At 41.3% G+C, this 19,267-nt stretch overlaps 2 protein-coding genes across 2 annotated transcripts; one reads left to right on the top strand and one right to left on the bottom strand.

Annotated features, from left to right (window-relative positions):
• Positions 1-4,109: 4,109 nt before the first annotated feature.
• rassf9 (Ras association domain family member 9) lies at positions 4,110-13,042 on the bottom strand. The gene is made up of 2 exons (XM_026310445.1): positions 12,874-13,042; positions 4,110-6,199 (listed from the first exon to the last, which is right to left on the bottom strand). The coding sequence occupies exons 1-2, from the start codon at positions 12,918-12,920 to the stop codon at positions 4,933-4,935; spliced, it is 1,314 nt and encodes a 437-aa protein (XP_026166230.1). The 5' UTR covers positions 12,921-13,042; the 3' UTR covers positions 4,110-4,932.
• A 1,644-nt stretch (positions 13,043-14,686) lies between these two features.
• Positions 14,687-19,011, top strand: nts (neurotensin). Its single transcript, XM_026312101.1, has 4 exons — positions 14,687-14,747; positions 15,540-15,601; positions 17,890-18,090; positions 18,868-19,011. The coding sequence occupies exons 1-4, from the start codon at positions 14,687-14,689 to the stop codon at positions 19,009-19,011; spliced, it is 468 nt and encodes a 155-aa protein (XP_026167886.1).
• The last annotated feature ends 256 nt before the right edge of the window (positions 19,012-19,267 follow it).

The raw sequence follows: 19,267 nt of genomic DNA, 5'->3' as shown, positions 1-19,267 counted from the left end.
CATCTTTAAAACTCCCACTTTCACCTGCAGTGGAAGTGAACGACCATGTGCGTCGGAAAGGTTCACAGTGTATCAGAGTGCTCCAGCCCAGCGCACTGGAAAATACTTTTGTTTCTAATGATGTAAGCCAGTGAAATGTCTAAACTAGCTAGTGAGCTAGAGTGAGCTTTAAATATCAATGAGGCTACAAGCTAATAATGGGGGATAGTGGTTCCCAGTTAGAAATGACTTTCTGTACTGGTACCTGCACCTTTCAAAGTAAACATTTTAGTTTAATCTACACCAGCGTTTTGAGAAATGCCACGTGGATGTTACCTTCATTGTCTGCTAATATCTTTGCACGATTTTTCAATATACAAAACACAAAATCTTTTCATGTGGAAAAGAGAAATTTGTAATGAACGTAAGACAAAGTTAATTGTTTGGCTTTATTAGCAAGGGCCTCTGTGTTTGAACAGACCGTCGTCTTTCCTGTGTGTCAGTGTTTGAGCGGCGACGAGGGTCTCCACCTTCTCGTAATGAGAGACTTCGTGACCGAGCGAGGAACATCAGAGAACACCTGTTAAAAAGCAAACAGCCTCATCCAGGACAGCGCGCTAATAAAGAGGAAAATTAACATCCATGCCAGAAATAAAATGTGTTTACTGCAGTTGGCAGGGAGGGAGGTGGTGGGAATTAAAGAGTGAACATCTGTAGTTTGTTGTCTGCGTGTTTGATACTGAATTGAATTTGAATTGTATAATGTACAATAATGCAAGCACAATATGTAAAACAGCAGCCAGCAGTTCTTCCCCCATATACCAACACATGCACATACACTCTACACAAACCTACTTTCACTTTTCCATGTTTGCTTTCTCATTTCTCAGCTGGCAGCAGGGACAGTTTGCTGCTCTGTGTTATGAAGTGATTTATGCCTCTTGGATGGGATGGCACCTCAAATGTGCTTTGATTGAAGCAATTAAGCCCAAAGCCGTTAAGCTACTCTGGCAAGTTCAAACTCGTCTTGAGCCCAAATGTGGCTGCGTTTGGCTGATGGGACCATATGTGAACGTGATTAAATGTGACAAATAATTCTGATGTATTTTGTGTCTTATAGCTTATTGTCTTGCACCTAAAAATAATAATTATCACTGTTATGAGTGAGAAGTTACATGAATAGAAGTGAAAGTAATCAAGCTGTCATGCATGTGGTGAGGACGCCACACACAGATGCCGTGCAGGTTTTTGGCACGTGCACAAAGTGATGTATGTTTGTCCTGAAAAACGCTTCAAGATCATTTTGTTCTGAAAATAATTTTTGCATACTTCTGGAGAACCAGCTCACAACCTGCACAGTGACTCCTGAGAACGAGCTCATTTCAGCATCGACCCCTCGGCACCTTAACACACTTCATTCTTCAGGTGTATAGGACACATAATCCCCTAAACAATGGAATGTCTTTCTGCTGGATATCTACTCTACATTTAATTTTCCACTTTGAATTGTTTTGTACTTGAAATTTGATATTTGCTGCTTTATTCCTTTACTTGTGAAGCAATTTCCTGTTTCACATCATCAGCAAATTTAAAACATTTTCATCAGAGAGTGGTAAGTGGTTTGTCAAATGCCATCCAGCTGTTAAAAGTCCTGAATGTGTTTCATTTGGCGCAGTGAGGAAGACCACACATGAGAAGTGAGCTTGAATCTCAAGACAGGACATCTGATATCAAATATTGGATATCCCTTCAATAAACAGAGCTTGCAAATTGCTTGTGAGACTCTTGGATGTGATTGGATGACCCCTGTCGTTACAGTATTCAAGAATCTGAGGCAAATACTTGACAATTTAATCTCAATGTGTTCAATGTGCACGTGTGGGGAAAAATCAAGCAAACTATTTCTCTCCTCAGATTTTTATAACAATATAACCATAAACAGACTGATGTCTCTATACAATTAATTACATATGAAGTCCCTGTGTTTCATTTGTTCTAAGACCTAACACTTATTAGGTTTAAGCAAAGTGTTTTTTTTTTTTCAGTGCTGACAAGCTGATGAAAATTCCCATAATTGTCCGACACGCTGAGACTAACTGTGTTTTAAAATTTGTTAATTGTGGAAAATTGCTCAGCCACATCAAACACACTATAAACAGAACAGCCTTTACATACGGCAGCCTTCAAATCAAATCTTCCTGACTGCAGCTCACTGCTTCCCTTCAAGGTCTGCACAGAAAGATAAAGCTGCAGAAAAGGTTGAGATGGTAACAGCTCTCTAAGACTAGCAAGATGTGTTCCCCATACCATGTGCTGTTTTCTTGCATTTCAGCTTTTCATCGTTAGCACTGGAATCACGGCTGATAATAAATGATGGTTTACTCAAACTGTCATTGTAACTGGGAGGGCTGAGCAACGACAGGTTTGCAGGCAGCCTAATTGTCATTTTGGTGCATGTAATTATTGTTGTTGGCACACACATGTGCAAGCTGGCAAGTCTTTGAATTGCTTATCTGCAGCAGAGAGCAGAGGTAAATGTTACCTGAGCCTGCAGCCCCCCTGAAATAGGTAGTGAAGTCACACACAGGTGCTATAACGTCTATTACAGGGATGGTGCGTGATTTTCTAAATGTTTTTTTTTTATTTATTTAAGGGCCAATTGATTCCCAAGACTCTACCACTGAATAGTGGAGAGTTGTATTGTTCTTAGTTCCAGTATGTGTTTTCCAAGGTCTTTACAGTCTGCCAGGACTTGGAAATTTATACCCTGTTCTTTGTTGAACTGCTTTTGGTGCCTCAGATACATTAACATCCACTAGTTAGAGAAAAAGTACAGGGAGGTCTGTGCTTTTGAGAAACCAGAGGCAAAATCCATTCATTTCATTATTTACTGCCATTTGAGAACAGCAGGTGCCTCAACATGTCTGTCCAAAAAAACCCAAAGAAGTGAACACAGTGTTGTCTCAGCTTTATAACGTCTCCCTGTGATGTTTCCTACGACCTGTCAAGTACAGAATTTGGTGGAAACACTCACACTCTATTAGACATGTTGTTCAGTCTTCAAACACAGAGTCTGACAGGTTGTACATGCAGTAAAAGTCCAAGACTACAAGTCAGAAATATTAGTAGTTTAAAGCACTCACTGATGTTCTCCAAGTCTTTTACACATCACATACATAAGATCATTTCAGTCTCAAGTGTTGTGTACTGCTGTTGGACTAGTGGAATCTATCTTTAAAATCTTGGTCCTTGAGTCCAGGAAAACTTTTGAGTTTCAAGAGAGAATGTTTGACTTTACATCTAAGTGACAGAACCTTCTGCATCCACCGGGCTTCTGGGAGAACAGACTCATTTAATCAACATTCCCCCCCCCCCACCCCAACAAGACAGATCTGATTTGCATGAGAATATAAATTCCATGAAACGTCCTCGTGTTCCAGCTCGGTGCATGTCTATTGCTGGGACCCAACAAGCCTCAAGTACCGTAATAAACCCCTGTTCCATCAAACGGTGTGAGGCTCAATATTGTTCACATCGTAAGGTCTCTTGTCCTTTCATGCTTGGTGGAGGCTTGAAGTGGCGAAGGGGGAGGGGGTTAGCAATTAGCGTGTGAAATAGATATCCTCTGCTTTTCCAGCAGCGAGCCTGAGCACAAAGTGTTAGTCTGTCAGCAGAACCTTGACAAGGGAGAGTGCTCGCTGCTGTTTGTGCTTGTCTGGCGAGCAGCTTGTCTGATTATATGGTGCAGTGACTGGAAGGAGGCTCTGACGTCCAGTAGCTGTTTCTCTGTGGTGACTCAAAGCTTCAAGGAATCTATAAAATTCAATTCTTTGAGCTTTGTTTCACCTGTGGTTTTAGTATTAACACCCAACAGAACAGGAAAAAAAAAAAAAAGGAACAATGAAATCATCGATCTCAGAAAACAGTGTGTGTGTGAGATTTACAGGTTTAGTGTTTATTATGAAGGTTAAAATGTAAAGTTTACTTTATCATAGCTTTTGTTTTCAGTGTGATTTACACAGTGCTTTCATTCTGACCCCAGATTTGATGTGTCAACTCAGACTGGTGGCTGATTGTGAAATACTCAAAACAAAATCTTGTTTGTAAATAAAATACAGTTACATGATAAATAGTTTTTATCTCAGTTGCTTTATCAAAGTTGTTCACGTGTCCTAAGAACAATCATTTACAGTAGTTACAGTATTTACAAAGCAGTCAAGACCAACGGTAGGATAAACTTTGACATTCTACAGTTCAGCTACTTGTTTTAATATAAAACACCGTTAATAGACTCAGATGTGTACAAAGAAGTGCGGTTTCATGAATAGCACGAGAACTTTAAGAAGAGCAATAAACATACATTCACTATCACTAATACAATGAGCCTGTGACAGAAACGAAAAGCTCTTTCGGTAACTAAGCCTGTCAGACACTAAACATCTTTTCTACAGGAAACAATCTGCATGTTGGGAGCAAACGTGACCATGTAAGTCTATGACCAGTGACAGACTATAGCTGGTACATGCTCTACATAGCTCCAGTTTGTTCCTTCAGTACATTATCATCATTTCAGCAACGTTACATGCATTTAACAGCATCACACCTCGATGCTTTTAATCAACACAACAGATAAAATACACCAAAAATAAACAGGTTGTATTAAGATTTAACAGAACGGGATATTACTGTGGATAAATGCAAGTAATTATAAGATGCTATTTTTGGTTCACATCATTTAAATCAAGACAGGAGATATTTCACTTCCAGCTTACATGTTTTTCAGTAAGGAAATACTTAGTTACTAGAGCCCAAGGCAACCGGATGCCAAGCCATACAGATTAAAACCAGTGTTTGGAGTTTTTACTTAAACGGGTGAAAAAGTTGACAATAACAAAGGGACAAACTGGAGCTGGTACATGAAGAACATCAAACTTGCAGGGTCATCTGGGTTCTTCAAACATCTGTGTCCAGTGGGGGAGGGAAGTCGAGACATGGTGACAGCGAGTCCTGACTGTGTGTGGAGCTAATCCCAGTGTCTGAGTCCGTGTCTGTAACATCTAGAGGGGACAGGCTGTGTTTGAGGTTTACTGTCTGTGAGACGCTGCACTGAGTCTCACCTTCCAGGGGGACAGGGCTCGACTCCTCCTCTGTGCCATCAGCCACAATTTGCAGCGAGCTCAGCTGTGCAGCCAGCTGCCAACACTCCTGGTCCATGGAGACCAATGTGGTGTCACGGTGCTTCAGCTGCTTGTCTATATCTGAAGCTTGGTTGTGAAGGGACACGGCGGCAATAAGGCTGTTTTTTAGTTCATCTTGCAGCCTCACAAGTTCGACGGTGTAGAAAGATTCTTCTGTCTCAGAGGGAACCCAGGAAGCAGCCGCTGCTCCTTCCTGTTCACTGTCCTCATCCTGGTTTACAGGGACGTTAGTCCTCCTCAGCTCAGCGTCAATGTCTCGAGACAGTTGGAGAATGAGGTTCTGGTGCAGCTGAACCTGCAGCTCCAGGTGTGTGACCCCATCACTGGTGTGTAGAAACTCCTGCAGCTGTTCGTCGCTGGGCGCCTCGCCGCTCTGACTGCAGGGCTCAGCCAGTGAACTCTCGGGCTCGGCTCCTCTCTGCACTTGAAGCTCAAACCGCTCAATCTCCAAATCCAGTTCCCGCATTCGCTGGATCTGCTCCCGGATGGTGTGGTCCTGGTTGAGAATAAGCTTCACCATCTGGTCGATCTCCTCAGCACCTGGGGAGCTCTTTCTCTCCCTGTGAAGCTTTTCCAGCTTGCGGAAAGCTTTCTTTACCATGCGCTTTTGCTTCTCTGCTGGCAGAGACTGAGGATGCTGGGAGGAACTGTGTTCCCATCGCTTTGGCTTGGCCCCCCTGGACTTTACAGCCTTCTTGGCAGGTTGAGGTACAAAGTCACTGGTTTTGACAAGAATAAACTGGATAAAGGGTCTCTGGTCACCCCAAGCATACCAGAGCCTCAGGATTCTGGTGAGAGGAGGCAAAGCTCTTTCAAAACCCTTCCAGCGCTCGACGAGACAGAAGTCTTTGGGTTCCCCATGCAGGAGTCGCTTGCTCTCTGGGATTGACTTGTGATCTTCCAGTAAAGCCTGAATCATATCTGCACATGTTGTGTGCTTTGTTACTCCACAGACAACCTTCTCCTCGGTGCAGACAGTAACCTGAATCTCTTTTCCTGCCACAGGCTCAACATCTTTTGTCCTGAGGAAAGACAGAAAAACAAAGCTTAGAACTGTGGTTCCCAGAGGATAGAGTCACAGGTACAGATGTAGGTCTTATTGCCTATCACAAGATACTAACAGAAACTGACTTCAGGGATAATTGAAATCGAACTGATTGATTAATTAACTTTTGGTAACTTCGATTTTCCACCTAGCCCCATAAAACTATAGCTGTTTGGTGCCAACTGTGGAACAATGAGCAATAAGTTAATTAAAACTACAATGAAGAACATAATAAACATTAGGCCTACTAAACATCCAGATATTACTGTTGTTATTGTAAAATTCAGGTCAGGCCAACACTGTGCCTAAGTACAGCCCAGAACTCGAAGTATCTGCTCAGTGGTTGGATTTTTTTAACAATATTCATAAAAGTTCTGTTCTGATGCACAGAATTTCTCCTATAGCAGAATGTACAGAGCTGCATGGAATCCTTTCCTTATTCTAAGTAGTAGTGTTTTCTTAAATACATCCTACATTGATGGTTTTCCATTAGGCCAATGACTAGAAAACTTATTTTGTGCTCCCTGGTTTTGGTTCTATTACTATTACTCATCATCACTCAATGGTTTAGTTCTGAGCTATTTAACCCCGAGGCCCTCATTACCTTTTTATCTGGACCATAAAAACTGTTCGAAAATTGACCTCTGATGGGCTGACGATATCCATTTTTTACATGCTTAATGGACCACCGGTAATATGCAGGACTTAATATCCAGTCATTAAATGACTGGCATGGGCAGTACAGACATCCACAACACGAACAAGTAATCAAATGAGTAGATAAGACTGGCAGACATTTCAATTTGATTTCAAGATCAAGAATGACAAATCATGTTCTTATTTGGGTGAGAGATAACGTGAGGAATATTCTGCATTTCTGCTGATTAATTAGATTAACTCTGCTGTGCTGTATCCGACTGTTTGTCTCTGTTTTTAAGCCAACACCGAAAGCAAAACATAAGATGCAATGCTTCTGCAATAACAGGCAATTTAATCTGAAAGAAACCAGCAAAACATTGATCCATGTAATATCAGCAAACACTCTGACACTGTTGGTCAATATTTCATTGAACTGGTGAAAGTACTAAATCAGAATAATGTGCCTGCTAACCTGGTTATTGCCATGATGTCCACAGACTGGTTTCATACAGTTATCGCTCAGCGAGAGATTTCTTCGTTATCATAAATGAGCAGAAACCACAAGGCCAAAATGACGTTTAACACAAACATTTTTTTAAGGATTTTTTTCCTCTGAGCCTGTTTTCTTTTTTTTCAGTTTTTATTTCAGTGCAAACAAAATAGACAGCTACATTCAAAGATTAGTACACAACAGGTTTATCTACAGTATATTTATGTACAACTTAGTGATTAGAATCATATATAGTGGTTCAGCCTGGCTATCAAGTGTTAGATGTTGGTGCGCAGTAATGGCTCCTGGATGTGAACCTTCATCTTGTAGCTGTTGTGCCTTTATCTGCGGAGATAACCTTGGTCGACTGCAGAGCACATTAACCACTGACTGTCAGGAGGGAGGATGGACAAAAATACACATCCTCTGAAGATGATACAGATACTACCCGCTGGCACGCCAGCACAAGTAAGTGAGATATTAAGTATTATTCAAAGGGGAGAACTTAAATGCTGCTATATCTCACAGTTTGCTGATTTTACAGACTGATACCACTGTGTCTTGGTTCCCACACGGCATGAAAACACACAACTGGAGCATTGTGTAAACTGCTGGTGATAGAGCTTTCAGGAATGTGATACGTGTGCAGCAATGCAAAACGCCGGTTAATGGTTATGGAGACACTTAAAGATGAGCGGGGCAAAGCAAATACCAAAGCTATGTGCAAGCCAAACACTTCCAGCACGGTATTCATAGTCAATGACAGTGGCACCCGTGACCTCAGAGGTTCGAGCTGCCACCTTACGGAGGAAACCCCACACACTACTGCCCCCCAGGCGAGCAATCCTCTCCCACACATGGTTTTGAAGTCACCTCTTCAAAATAGTAAAGGCCACACCTGCACAATATGCTGCAACCTGATGCAACAGCTGTGAAACACATATTTGTACAAATTAGTGCAATTTTTTTTGACATGGCATCTGAAATTCAACTTCAGCCTTTGACTGTCTTTCTCTGGTATTTGGTTTCTGGGTTACTGTGAGCTGGAGAATAAAATGTACTTACAGAAATGGTCTTCTAATACATTAAAACTAAACTCCTCGATTAGATAGTTAAGCTATTATATTTAGCATCACCTTGACTTCTATGCAACACTGAAAGGTTGGTTTTACCGTGCACACAGAGGAAAACCTTTTCTACCACTCTACATTGTTGTACTGCAACGGTTGGTTGAAAAAATAAAAGAGGATATATGATATGAGCATGCTCAGTACAGCATAACTCTACTAAACATACGTACACTGTAAAGTACAAACATGTCTGTATACACATGCCTAGGGTCATATCTTTCTCTCCAGACAATTGGGTATTTCAGAGAGGGTGACCCAAGCCTTCAGCTCTGCAGGAAAAAGCCACAGCAAACCAGGGAAACACCTGTATTTGTCCTGGGCCACAATCACCAACACTCAGACAACATCCTGCCACTGGACAGAGGGAGGGAAAATGTTTTCAACTTCAGTCTAATGTGCAGAACGTGTTGACCATTCGATGAGTGGGAACATTAACCAAATATTGTTTTAAAGGCTGGCAGTGTTTAAAAAGAAGCTTGTCTCATATTGAAAGATGTAAACATTTCTCAGAGGCTGCACTTTGCTGGCATCACTCTCATCATATTGTTTGGTCAACATGTTTACCAAGATTTAATTCAGTTAATTACCAGTTACGACCAATTTTTAACGATTAGCCTCAAAATGGGAGGGTTTATTATCTGACTCTTTCTCTTTGAACTGGCTGCTTCTTTTCAACATGCTGCCTTGAGTTTTATTACTGTTTAAGTCAACCTCCTAAGGAGCCCTGTTTTTATAGTACGGTGCAGAAAAACACGAAGAGCTTGAAGCTTTGGAGTTTTATGAAAAATCTAAATTTGAGTCTAGTTGTACCTTCAGGAGGATAATAATGAAAATATAACCCGCAGCATACTTTTCTCTAAGCCTTAACACATCTTAGCAGAACAGTGATTCACATAACTGCCACCTGGGTGTAAAACTCTTTCATTAGAGATTTTTCCCTCTGAGCTGCTGTCAAACAGCCCGAAGGTCAAATTCATTAAGTCTACAAAACCGTATTCTTGCAACATCACAACACACAGTACAGGGGGGGATATTTTCTGAGGAAGAACATTTTCATGAGACTGCTGGGATCCAAACGCTAAAACCTCTAACTCTACATCAGATCCCTGCCTGAACTTACACAAACACAGCATGCACCATTGGGCTGATTGCATTGCAGCTAATACATTCATACGGACCGTCACGTTGGGTGCTATTGATATTCATAGCTTGGGATCAACCTGCAGTTTGTTGCAGCAAATGAGGGTGCCCACACACCTTCGGGCAATAAATGCCAAGCTTGACGTTGATGTGGTGATGAACTTGAAATGTGCCGATGAAATTGGATGATGTATATACAGAAATACTTAAAAATACACGTCCCGCCACAGTGAGGACTGATACTGCGTAGTGGATAACACAGGACGGGCTGCCCCTCAACACCTGAGTGAACCCGAGAAACCTGAGCAGCTCTGCTTGACCTCGGTTTGAACTTAAAAAACTCAGCTACCCAATGAGAATCTGAAGTGTGGGAGGAAACCACATTTCACTTATATTAATTCAAGTACAAGTTTCTGCATGGATGTTACAGCTCCACCGCAGTGACATGGGCTTCTTTCTTACTCATAATGACAAACTTGCAGACATTACAATTCCCTGTGTCATAAATTTGCAAGCTACAAGTTATCACAGAGAACCGCATGCTGGCGGTTTGAGCAAGTCATAACAAATGAAATACGTTCTCCAGTGTCTCAGCGTGTTTTCTCAGATCAATAGCGATATGATAAGTTGATGCAAGTATTTCCAACGAGAACAAAGCTGTGATAACTTAACAACAAATAAAACCCGTAGCCACTCCTGTCAACAGGTTCTGATTTTCTGTCTATGGAATGGAATTTCTATTGTGTTCTTATTAGACTGGTGAAGGTAATAAAATTATAGGTTTGCTAATAAGTGAAGTAAAATTTGTTGACATATTTACGAGTTGCTGGTGAGAAAAATAATTAGGTTTGCAGTTTTGAAGGTGCTGTCTGAAAAACGAAGAAATCCCTGAAGGTGTCACAGTTTATAGACGACATTCATTCTATGACATCCCATCCAAAAGCTGCGGAGATATTGCTATTTCACAAATGCCAACCTCATGTCAGCGCTAGAGGAAATGTCAGGTGATCATTAGGGTTCAACCTTTGGCCACCATGAATATCTACTAAATGTCACAACAATCCATTCAGTAGTTGTATGGAAACAATATGTTTCATCCAACAAACTGACATCGAGACGTTTTGCAGCATCATCTTAGTGTCTGTGTGAATAACCCATAGTCCTGCAAACTATATTCTACTGAAGAATTAAGTCCTTCGAAAACCATCCCTGACTAGATACACATCATAAACTAAAGCTTCCTGAATGAATTAAAGAAGCTCTGTGTTCAGACACAGCACCATGCAGGGAGAAACTAGCTGTTGCTGGACAGGAGCTGCTTCCTCTCGCTCTTATCTGAAAGAAGATGATGGATTGGTGAGGAAATAACATCACTTTTCTGTCTGGATATGTTGATCTATGGGAAGACTCCCGCTCCGATAGGCATCTGTGAGCAGAGACACAACACATCCCTTCCCTTCCCTTCCTCTGTGAAACCACCCACCCCTCTTTATTTTTCTTCCCCCCAGCAGATCTGTGACTCACCAAATAAGCTCCTGCTCAGTGGAAATAAACGACTTGATCTCTTTAAACACAATGCTATCTTGTTTTATTGTTTGGCCTGCTAATGTTAACAAAACAGTTTGGGCAGCTAATTGGTCCTGTGCACAATGCTGTCATGCTGCAATTGTGGCTAGAGCAAGATTAAGTGGAAGAGGTCAAATCGTTGTTTGGTCACATATGTCAGTTGGTGGCAACCATTTCATTTGAAATGCTTTTAGGCCTGTACGTGTTTAACTATAAGACGGCAGTTTGACGCACAGGACTGATGACACGTTATGACTATTTGATGGTAAAGTGCTGTCAGCTGTAATCATCACCACATTGAAGTTGTTTTATTAAAGTTTGGGAAAGTTTCGGTGTTTCAACCGACTGCAACTTCAAATCGCCTTCATCTTGTCGTTTTTTGGCAAACATGCAGCTCAATGCCTCAGCATGAGTAAGAGCCACTCTGAAATCATGAGTTTGACATATCTGCAGATCTACACACTTGAGGTAATTATAGGTGCCACTGCAGTAATTGCTACACAACATGAAAAAAATAAGATATCCACTGGAGACAACCTCATTTAGGCTGTTTGAAGTTATCAAAGTTAATTCATCTCAGCTTTATTTGATGTGAAAATACATCCTTTCTGCTGCTGGTGCCACTGTCAATGCCTTTTCATGCTTATTTATTTATATCTGAACTCTGCCAAACCACTTTTTGCTGAGTGTGGTGCTAAATGAGAGCATAAAGCTAATCAAAATACGTCTTTACTCCCACTTAAAACCTTCCTGATCCTGGTCTTGGCAACATGAATCTTGTCCACATCCCGCAAGGGATTATATCGTGACGCAGAAACTGTTTATCAACCCTGCACAGCACAAATCTGTTGTCAGCAAGCTCAACAGAGCTAACAGAGGATAAATCTTGGTAAATTTAATTTTCTTCTATTGTCTGAAAGCTAGGGCTTGATCTCATGCAGCTGCAGCCAGGAGCATTTCAAAAGGCCCAGTCCACAAATTGCTGAAGCAATATTATACAAGTGTTGATGGCAGGATCTCTTTCAAGCTGAAGTAAGACTGTTCTTTGACTCTGAAGTCCCTGATGAAAAAGGTATTAAAACTGTAGTAATTACAGAGCAGGAGACAGTCACAGCTTGTATTTTGGTAGAGGTGAGAGCCCCACTACGAAAGGATGTGTAATTTACTCAAAACTTTCAGAAATAGAAGAACACAACTAAGATACTGCTTTGAAAGTCTTTGATTAATTGAGTTAAATGTGTCAACATTCATGGTATAATATACTGTATGATCTGGATCCAAGTATCTGCCAGAGGTTACATCCCCCCTTTTTCATTCCAGGTCCACCTCACATAAAAGCCTGCCTCTGTTTATCGCTAATGTTCCTGTAGGTTATTGATTGTTATAGTGCGTCCTCGTGGTACCTGCGGTAACAGTGAGACATTTAAAGGCATGTTCTTATGGTCTAACGTGCCCATGTTGGAGAGCTGCAGTATCTCTAATATTAGTGTTTAAGAGGATGCCAACACAAAACTGTATTAACAAATCAACACACTTTTTTCCCCTTGCGCAGTTCAACCACACATCCGATGCGCACTGCGCTGTGCGTAAGTCTCCCTCCTCAATAGCTGACAATGGAGACACACACACAGACACACACACACACACAACAGATCTCCCGTTAAGAAACCTCACTGATCAAATTACCTGTTTTTCAGTCGAGCTTTCAGGAAGTTTTTTCCAAACGGAGCCATGACTCAGGACAGCAGGGACACAGAGCAACAATCCAAAATGCGTTACAGTCCCCGCATGGCGGCACGTCGGACAGTTTGTGGAGTGTTTCAGAAAAGTTGAGGGTGTCCCGTCTGCAACTCTGTCCGCCCCATTCGAAAAACAGAGGAGGTGTTTGCCAGACTCTGCTGACAGTTAGTGGTGAAACTCTGCCCCCTTTCACCTACAAGAACAACCTGAGAAACTCCCCGACAGGAGAAGCAGATGAACAAGGATCAGTAGACGACAAGTCACTAAGCCCAAGAAGATTATTCAATGCGGAGATGGTTTAGAGTCTGACAGAACTGTACTTTCTTTGTGGCCTAAAATCAAAACAGATTTTATGCGTTGAACACACAGTGTTTCCCACCTTCTTATATTATTACAGTTCCAGGCATCCTGAGTTAGGATGTCTGATTATTTTGTTTGGTAATGAACAACAATTAGATGTGTTTATAGTTAAAATAGTTATATGATATAATATGATATAATATATGATATTATGATGATAATATGTATGGCTCTACAAAGACTAAAGCAATAATTTCATAAATAGTGAAGTGAGGAAATGACTAGCATTTACACAATTGATTTTTATCAATGCCTAGTTTATCTGTAAAAATTCATTAGAGATCTATTTATTCTTATTAACAAGAAATAGGAGAGAATCTAAAACACATCCTTGTGGAACACCACACTAAGATATGAAACTAATTCAGTCTTGTTGTATTTTGGTATCTGTGTAACAAAACAACACAAAACCTCAGTTTTACCTCCTGTATGTCAGAATTGAATTGGTGGACATGTCTTGCTTTACTTTTATTGACTGGTGATATGTGTCACATTTTTGCCCCTTTGTTCCTGAAATAGTATCTGTGTTAAGAACAAAAAAGAGCAGATCTGCGTCTTTAAATGATGCATATACAGACTGTAACAGTCCTGAGCAGATAAAAAGAATATTGAGGGAAAATTGATGATGTATATACTCAAAAGCTTTTAGCTACGTAAAGATTTGGTGATGAGATTTAAAGTGTCAATTTGAGCATCTACAATTGTTTAAATTCTCCTGCTGATGATCATGTGTTATCAAGAGAACAGCCAGTAGAGAGAGCTTGTGGTGAGAATTTATTAAATACACATATTTTAACTCCAGGAAGTCACCTGTTGATTTGCAGAGTCATACAGGTAATTTGCCAAAAAAAAAACAAAAAAAGAAGTGATGGAGCACAGCTTCTTGTAACTGATTTAAAAAGGGTGTCGTGTGTACTCCCACCCTCCTACATCACTGCTGCACAACAAAACCTTAGACTGTGTGAAAACACGCTATGAAACAACCAAATCTTGCAAACCTTGACGCAAAACCCTTTCGCCTCGTGATGCCAAAGTGACGTCTGATGAAACGATGACACGGTGACAGGAGGGGAGAAGAGAGCGATGGGTGGAAATGGATGGAGAGGGCTGTGTTGGTGGGTGGGGGTGGAGGGGGGGACAGATCCTCTGACATCACATGGGCTGTTATATACTTGGAGAATGGAGCCCACTGTACTTCACATCCAAGCAGAAAACTGCAAGGAAAAGGAAGCATTGCTTGGAGCTGGGAGAGAAAACGACTAAGAAGCATCACTGCACATTCACTCTCCAGCCTCTTCAGCTGTTTGTGTCTGACCCTTAACCTTATGGACTAGATTCTTCCTCAGGTGCATTCTTCTGTGGGATCCTGTTTTTTGTTTTTGTTTGTACTGTCACCAAGATGCAGGCACAGTTGGCGTGTATGCTTCTCCTCTGTTTCACTTGTGGCGGACTTTCTACAGGTAAGCACCCACCGTCACTCTTTCAGCAGGTGCTACATCTTTTTTGATTCATATCTGATCAACAAAACAGGAAAAAAGCAGTGACACACATGCTCAACTCTAAACTGGGAAATGTTTGGCCATTATCCACTAACAGCATGTACTGTGTGCAACAGGTACAGCATTTTGTTGATGTTATTTTAAAAAGATATCTAGAATATTCTGTTTTTAAAATATGTTTTCACATTATGGCTTCCTGAGTTTGGGTTTTCCCGAACCCTGACCAAAATTATTTATTAACACGCGTGCATGGTGTTGACAAAAAAAGCAGTAACCCTAACCATAACCCAAAACACATCTACTTTGTATTGTTTTTGTCCAAATAAAGAAAATTGATGTTTATTTATTTATTCTTCTGTTTATATGGACAAAGTAGCATTTTTACAAACCAATGGATGTTAAATTAGCAAAGTTCTACTGGTTAATTTGTGTTTTCCTTCACTCCCAGCTCCTCCTGGGTGTTTTGTAAGTCAGTGCAGTGCAACCTGTTGGACACTTGCAGGTGCCTGCCAATAAACAAGAATCCAGGGCAGAGTTTTGGCTCGACTTTGCTCGTCTCCTTATTACACTTAATTGGAAATGTTCAAACCCCTTTTAGCTTCAGCTCAGAGAGAAAGAAACAGCCTAAATGCCTAAAAGACAAATTGAAAAAACATATCAAACTATAAATTTCTTCTGTAAAATTCACTCAAAAGAAGATTCAGCTTGTGATCAGATTTATTTGATATGTTGTTGTTGTTTCTGCTCCGACAGACGTCGACCAGGAGCAGCAAGCTCTAGAGGAGGAGCTACTCAGCAGTCTCTTCACTTCTAAGGTTTGGGGTCTTCGCCTTTTGCACCTGTGACATCAGACACTGGGTGTCCAAAAAGCTTCAGTCCGTCCAGTCAGATACTGACCCTTCATATCCCTCCACCTGACCGACACACACAGGCTGCCCTGGATGCATGCTGCAGCCAGAGAGAGAGAATTATTGCATCATCTTTTGTGTCTTAACTTTTGGGTTGACCTTGTTTTGATGCAAAATTAAAGTGTTTTTTATTCAGTTCAACTGCACAGAGAGAAAACAACATAATCAACTCACTCTGGCTGCTGCAATTGCGGGCATGTCCTTTGAGATGCAAAGAAAATACCAGCCTGAAGCTGAAGAGAGTTATTTGGTTGTAATGTTAAGATTTTTATCACATTTATTCAGCGTTGTGCAGCACAGCTGAGGGGTAAAGTCGGGGATCGTGGGACTAGCGGCACAAGGAGATGGATGGCTGAGTCTAATAGGATTCAAATGGACCAGACAGCATCATAATGACACATCTTCCACCTCTCTCTCTCTGATAAATAACCATGGCACTCGTACAGAGAAGTGACTGTGACAAATCAGCCATGTGATTCACTGCTGCTGATGCTCTGAGGTTGCTCAGGGGTGATGATTGTAATAATAACTTGTCGGATGACTGATAGTCATGAAAAGCTTGAAAGTGCAGTATTGTAGAAAGTTCTCTCTTAACAATAGACACGATCGCTTCTAGGCAACAACTAAAGTGATTGGCTTGCTTGTCCACTTTTTTAGATGGAGGAAATTGATTTCCCCTCTGGTTTTTAATTCTCTATTGAACATCATTATTCTACAGCCAGGGTCCATCTGTTAGTCTGACCAGTCTGGTTCTGACCCTCACACTCTGGCCTTAGTTGCTGGTTGTGGATTGTGTTTTTCAATCATTTTAATTTGCCTGTTGAAATGACACTGAGGTTAATTTCTGTAAATGTAAAGGAAATAGTGCAGAACATACAATGAAAAATAAGGCTGAGTTTTTATTTGGCTTATTGTTCAGTCAGGTTCAGTCACTGACAGAATATTAAATGTCAACGAGACTGAGCTGATTTGATAACAACACAGGATTGTTAGACATCAGACATTATCTCTTCCGGCCACAGGTCAAAGTTATTGAGTAGCTGTAGGAAAGAAGATCCTGAAGAAGCTACATAAACAACAGCCCTTTCTATGACCAGTTTGTACAGTTAAACCTGGCCCCACTCACTTAGTTCATTTAAAGCTACATGAAAAACACTGAAATCTTTGATGCATGAATGATTTTGAAATGTCAATAACTGCTTATGTTTGGTCAGTGCTGTGGTTGTTCTTTGGACACCTCAGCAGCTTTTATTGTGCCTCCCACCTGGCAAACAAAAGGAACCTGGCTCTTGTCTTTACAACCTCAGAGGAGACGCATTTCTTTGCTGCTCATATGTGAGCAAAGTGAGTCTTGGAGGGCTTGTGTCCATTTATAATAACTTAGAAACAACAATTCTCTGAAGCTCCCATTCATTGTGTGACACCCACAGGCCTTTGCTGCAATATGTGTGAGATTTCTGGCCCACGCACAATGAGGGGCCCCCGGGGCCCTTCACCGGCTCATCGCATTCAAACTAGATTATAACACAGGTCTAGCTGCAGCGAGATGAGGTTAGATGTCACTGAAATATCATTGTAGGTGCCTGGTTAAAAAAGGCACAGTGTACAGCTTAACTGATATGCAAAATGCAGAATATTAGGTGAAAACCTTAAAAGCAGCATCTCAGTCCATTTTAGTGGAAGTGCCACATCCTGTATGGCTGCAACACAGTGAAACTGATTCAAAAGCCCAAATTTTGTCTTCAGTCAGTAATTGGCTCATTAGGTAGGCAGCATCTACTTCTCCTATTCGGTTATTGAAATAAAAAACATGAGATTCAACATCGATGTCATGTGAGATTCAGACCTGGAAGAAAGTGTGAAACAGAAATCGAAATAAAACATTTTGAGGATACCAAATACAGGACTAATTTGTGCTTCAATGACAGTTTAATAAAAAAGATCTCCCTCTTCAACACATCAGGCACCAACACCACAACTATGTGTTTTTATCCTCCGTGTTCGCTCTCGAATTTTCACTTTACCTCAGTTCACAGCGTCAATCAAAACTTAGATTAAATTACCTCAACACAATCAGGATTTAATTTATTGTCAAGTTTTGAATTTAAAAAAAAAACAGTTACCACCTGCATTCAATTTGAAATCCAATCCTCTTCAAACTAATCACATCCCTTTCTTCTCTTCCCTCTGTGCAGATGAAACAGAATAAGCAGAGTGCCCCCTACTGGCGCACGTCTCTGGCCAACCTGTGCAGGATGGTGAGCAGCCTGCGGCAGGAGGTGTGGAGCAGTGAGGAGCAGGAGGACAGTGAGCTGATGGAGGGAAGCCTCCAGCTGCTGGAGGAGCTGTACAGCCTGAGACACATCTGTCGAGCCCTGCAGAGCCGGGAGGAGAGGGTGAGAGACACACACACACACACACACACATACGAACACATAAGTATGTGCTCAGGTGTCCTAAGTTAAAGCACTTTCAGAGGTTTAAACTCATGCTGACTCAAATTGAAGATAAAAACTTTTACATCTTGGATTAAACACCTTTCTTTAGAAATGTGTAACCTCTAATATAAAAAAGTTTTAATAAAAAATCTTTTTTTCGCCCAACTAATACTGCATGTGTGCAAAGTAACACAGTGGAGCTCATTGTGCAGTTCACTAATCCTAAAACCTTCATGTGAGTCTCTTGCTGAGACTGAAAAAAAAGTAGCAGAAGCAAAACAAAAGTCAGTGAAGCCAACATGTCCTGGCTGACACACATGTAAAGACATGCTCTACACACACACACACACACACACACACACACAAGCTGACTCATCCACAGAACACACACTTCACACAGAGCCCATCCATCTTCTCTTGCTGTAAACACACCTCATTAAATCTCCTTTCCCTCACCCCTCCTCCATGTGTCTTCCTCCCTGCCCTCCATCATTTTCCTCTCACTCTCTGCTCCTTACACAACAGCCTTTCTCTTTTTTTTAACATCTTAACAGTGACTGCACACCTGTTTTGCCATGCACGGAAGCACAGAGCAGAAGCACTCGTTTAATCACATCTACAGCGACGTAGCTGCCCATTACGCTGCCTTTCAGCCCCAAAACATGTGTTTGCCTGCCATTTTTTCCTCACTGTAAGACTCACCCGCCACCCTGTCTCTCTCTCTGCCTCTAACAGCTACTCCACAACTCTCTACAATATTTAGAGGAGAACAGTGACGCTCCGCTGAAACGAAAATCACCCTACATCCTGAAGAGGCAGGCAACACACACCACCAAGTCCCGGAGGCCATACATCTTAAAAAGAAGTACAATTTACTGACGCCCATCCCAGAAGCCCGGCTGATGCTTTTGGGGGCCATTTGCTTTGTGTGAAGAAGTGATTATTTTTTTTCCGTTCTCTTCTTGTAGCTGCAATGTTTTTCCTTTTCCCACTGTTGTTTTTATCCAGTCAGACCCTTCGATTGTTTGTCCAGCATTGCAGTCTGCTTGTATTCTGCCCTTTTCAGGTGTAAGGTCCTGAAAATAAACTCCCCAGCATCAACCAAAACGTGTATCTCTGAGAAACTATATTTATT

Source organism: Mastacembelus armatus, chromosome 6 (assembly GCF_900324485.2).
Source record: "Mastacembelus armatus chromosome 6, fMasArm1.2, whole genome shotgun sequence".
Taxonomy (NCBI): domain Eukaryota; kingdom Metazoa; phylum Chordata; class Actinopteri; order Synbranchiformes; family Mastacembelidae; genus Mastacembelus; species Mastacembelus armatus.
Note: the sequence above shows the minus strand (reverse complement) of the source record. Positions and strands in the feature narration are given on the sequence as shown.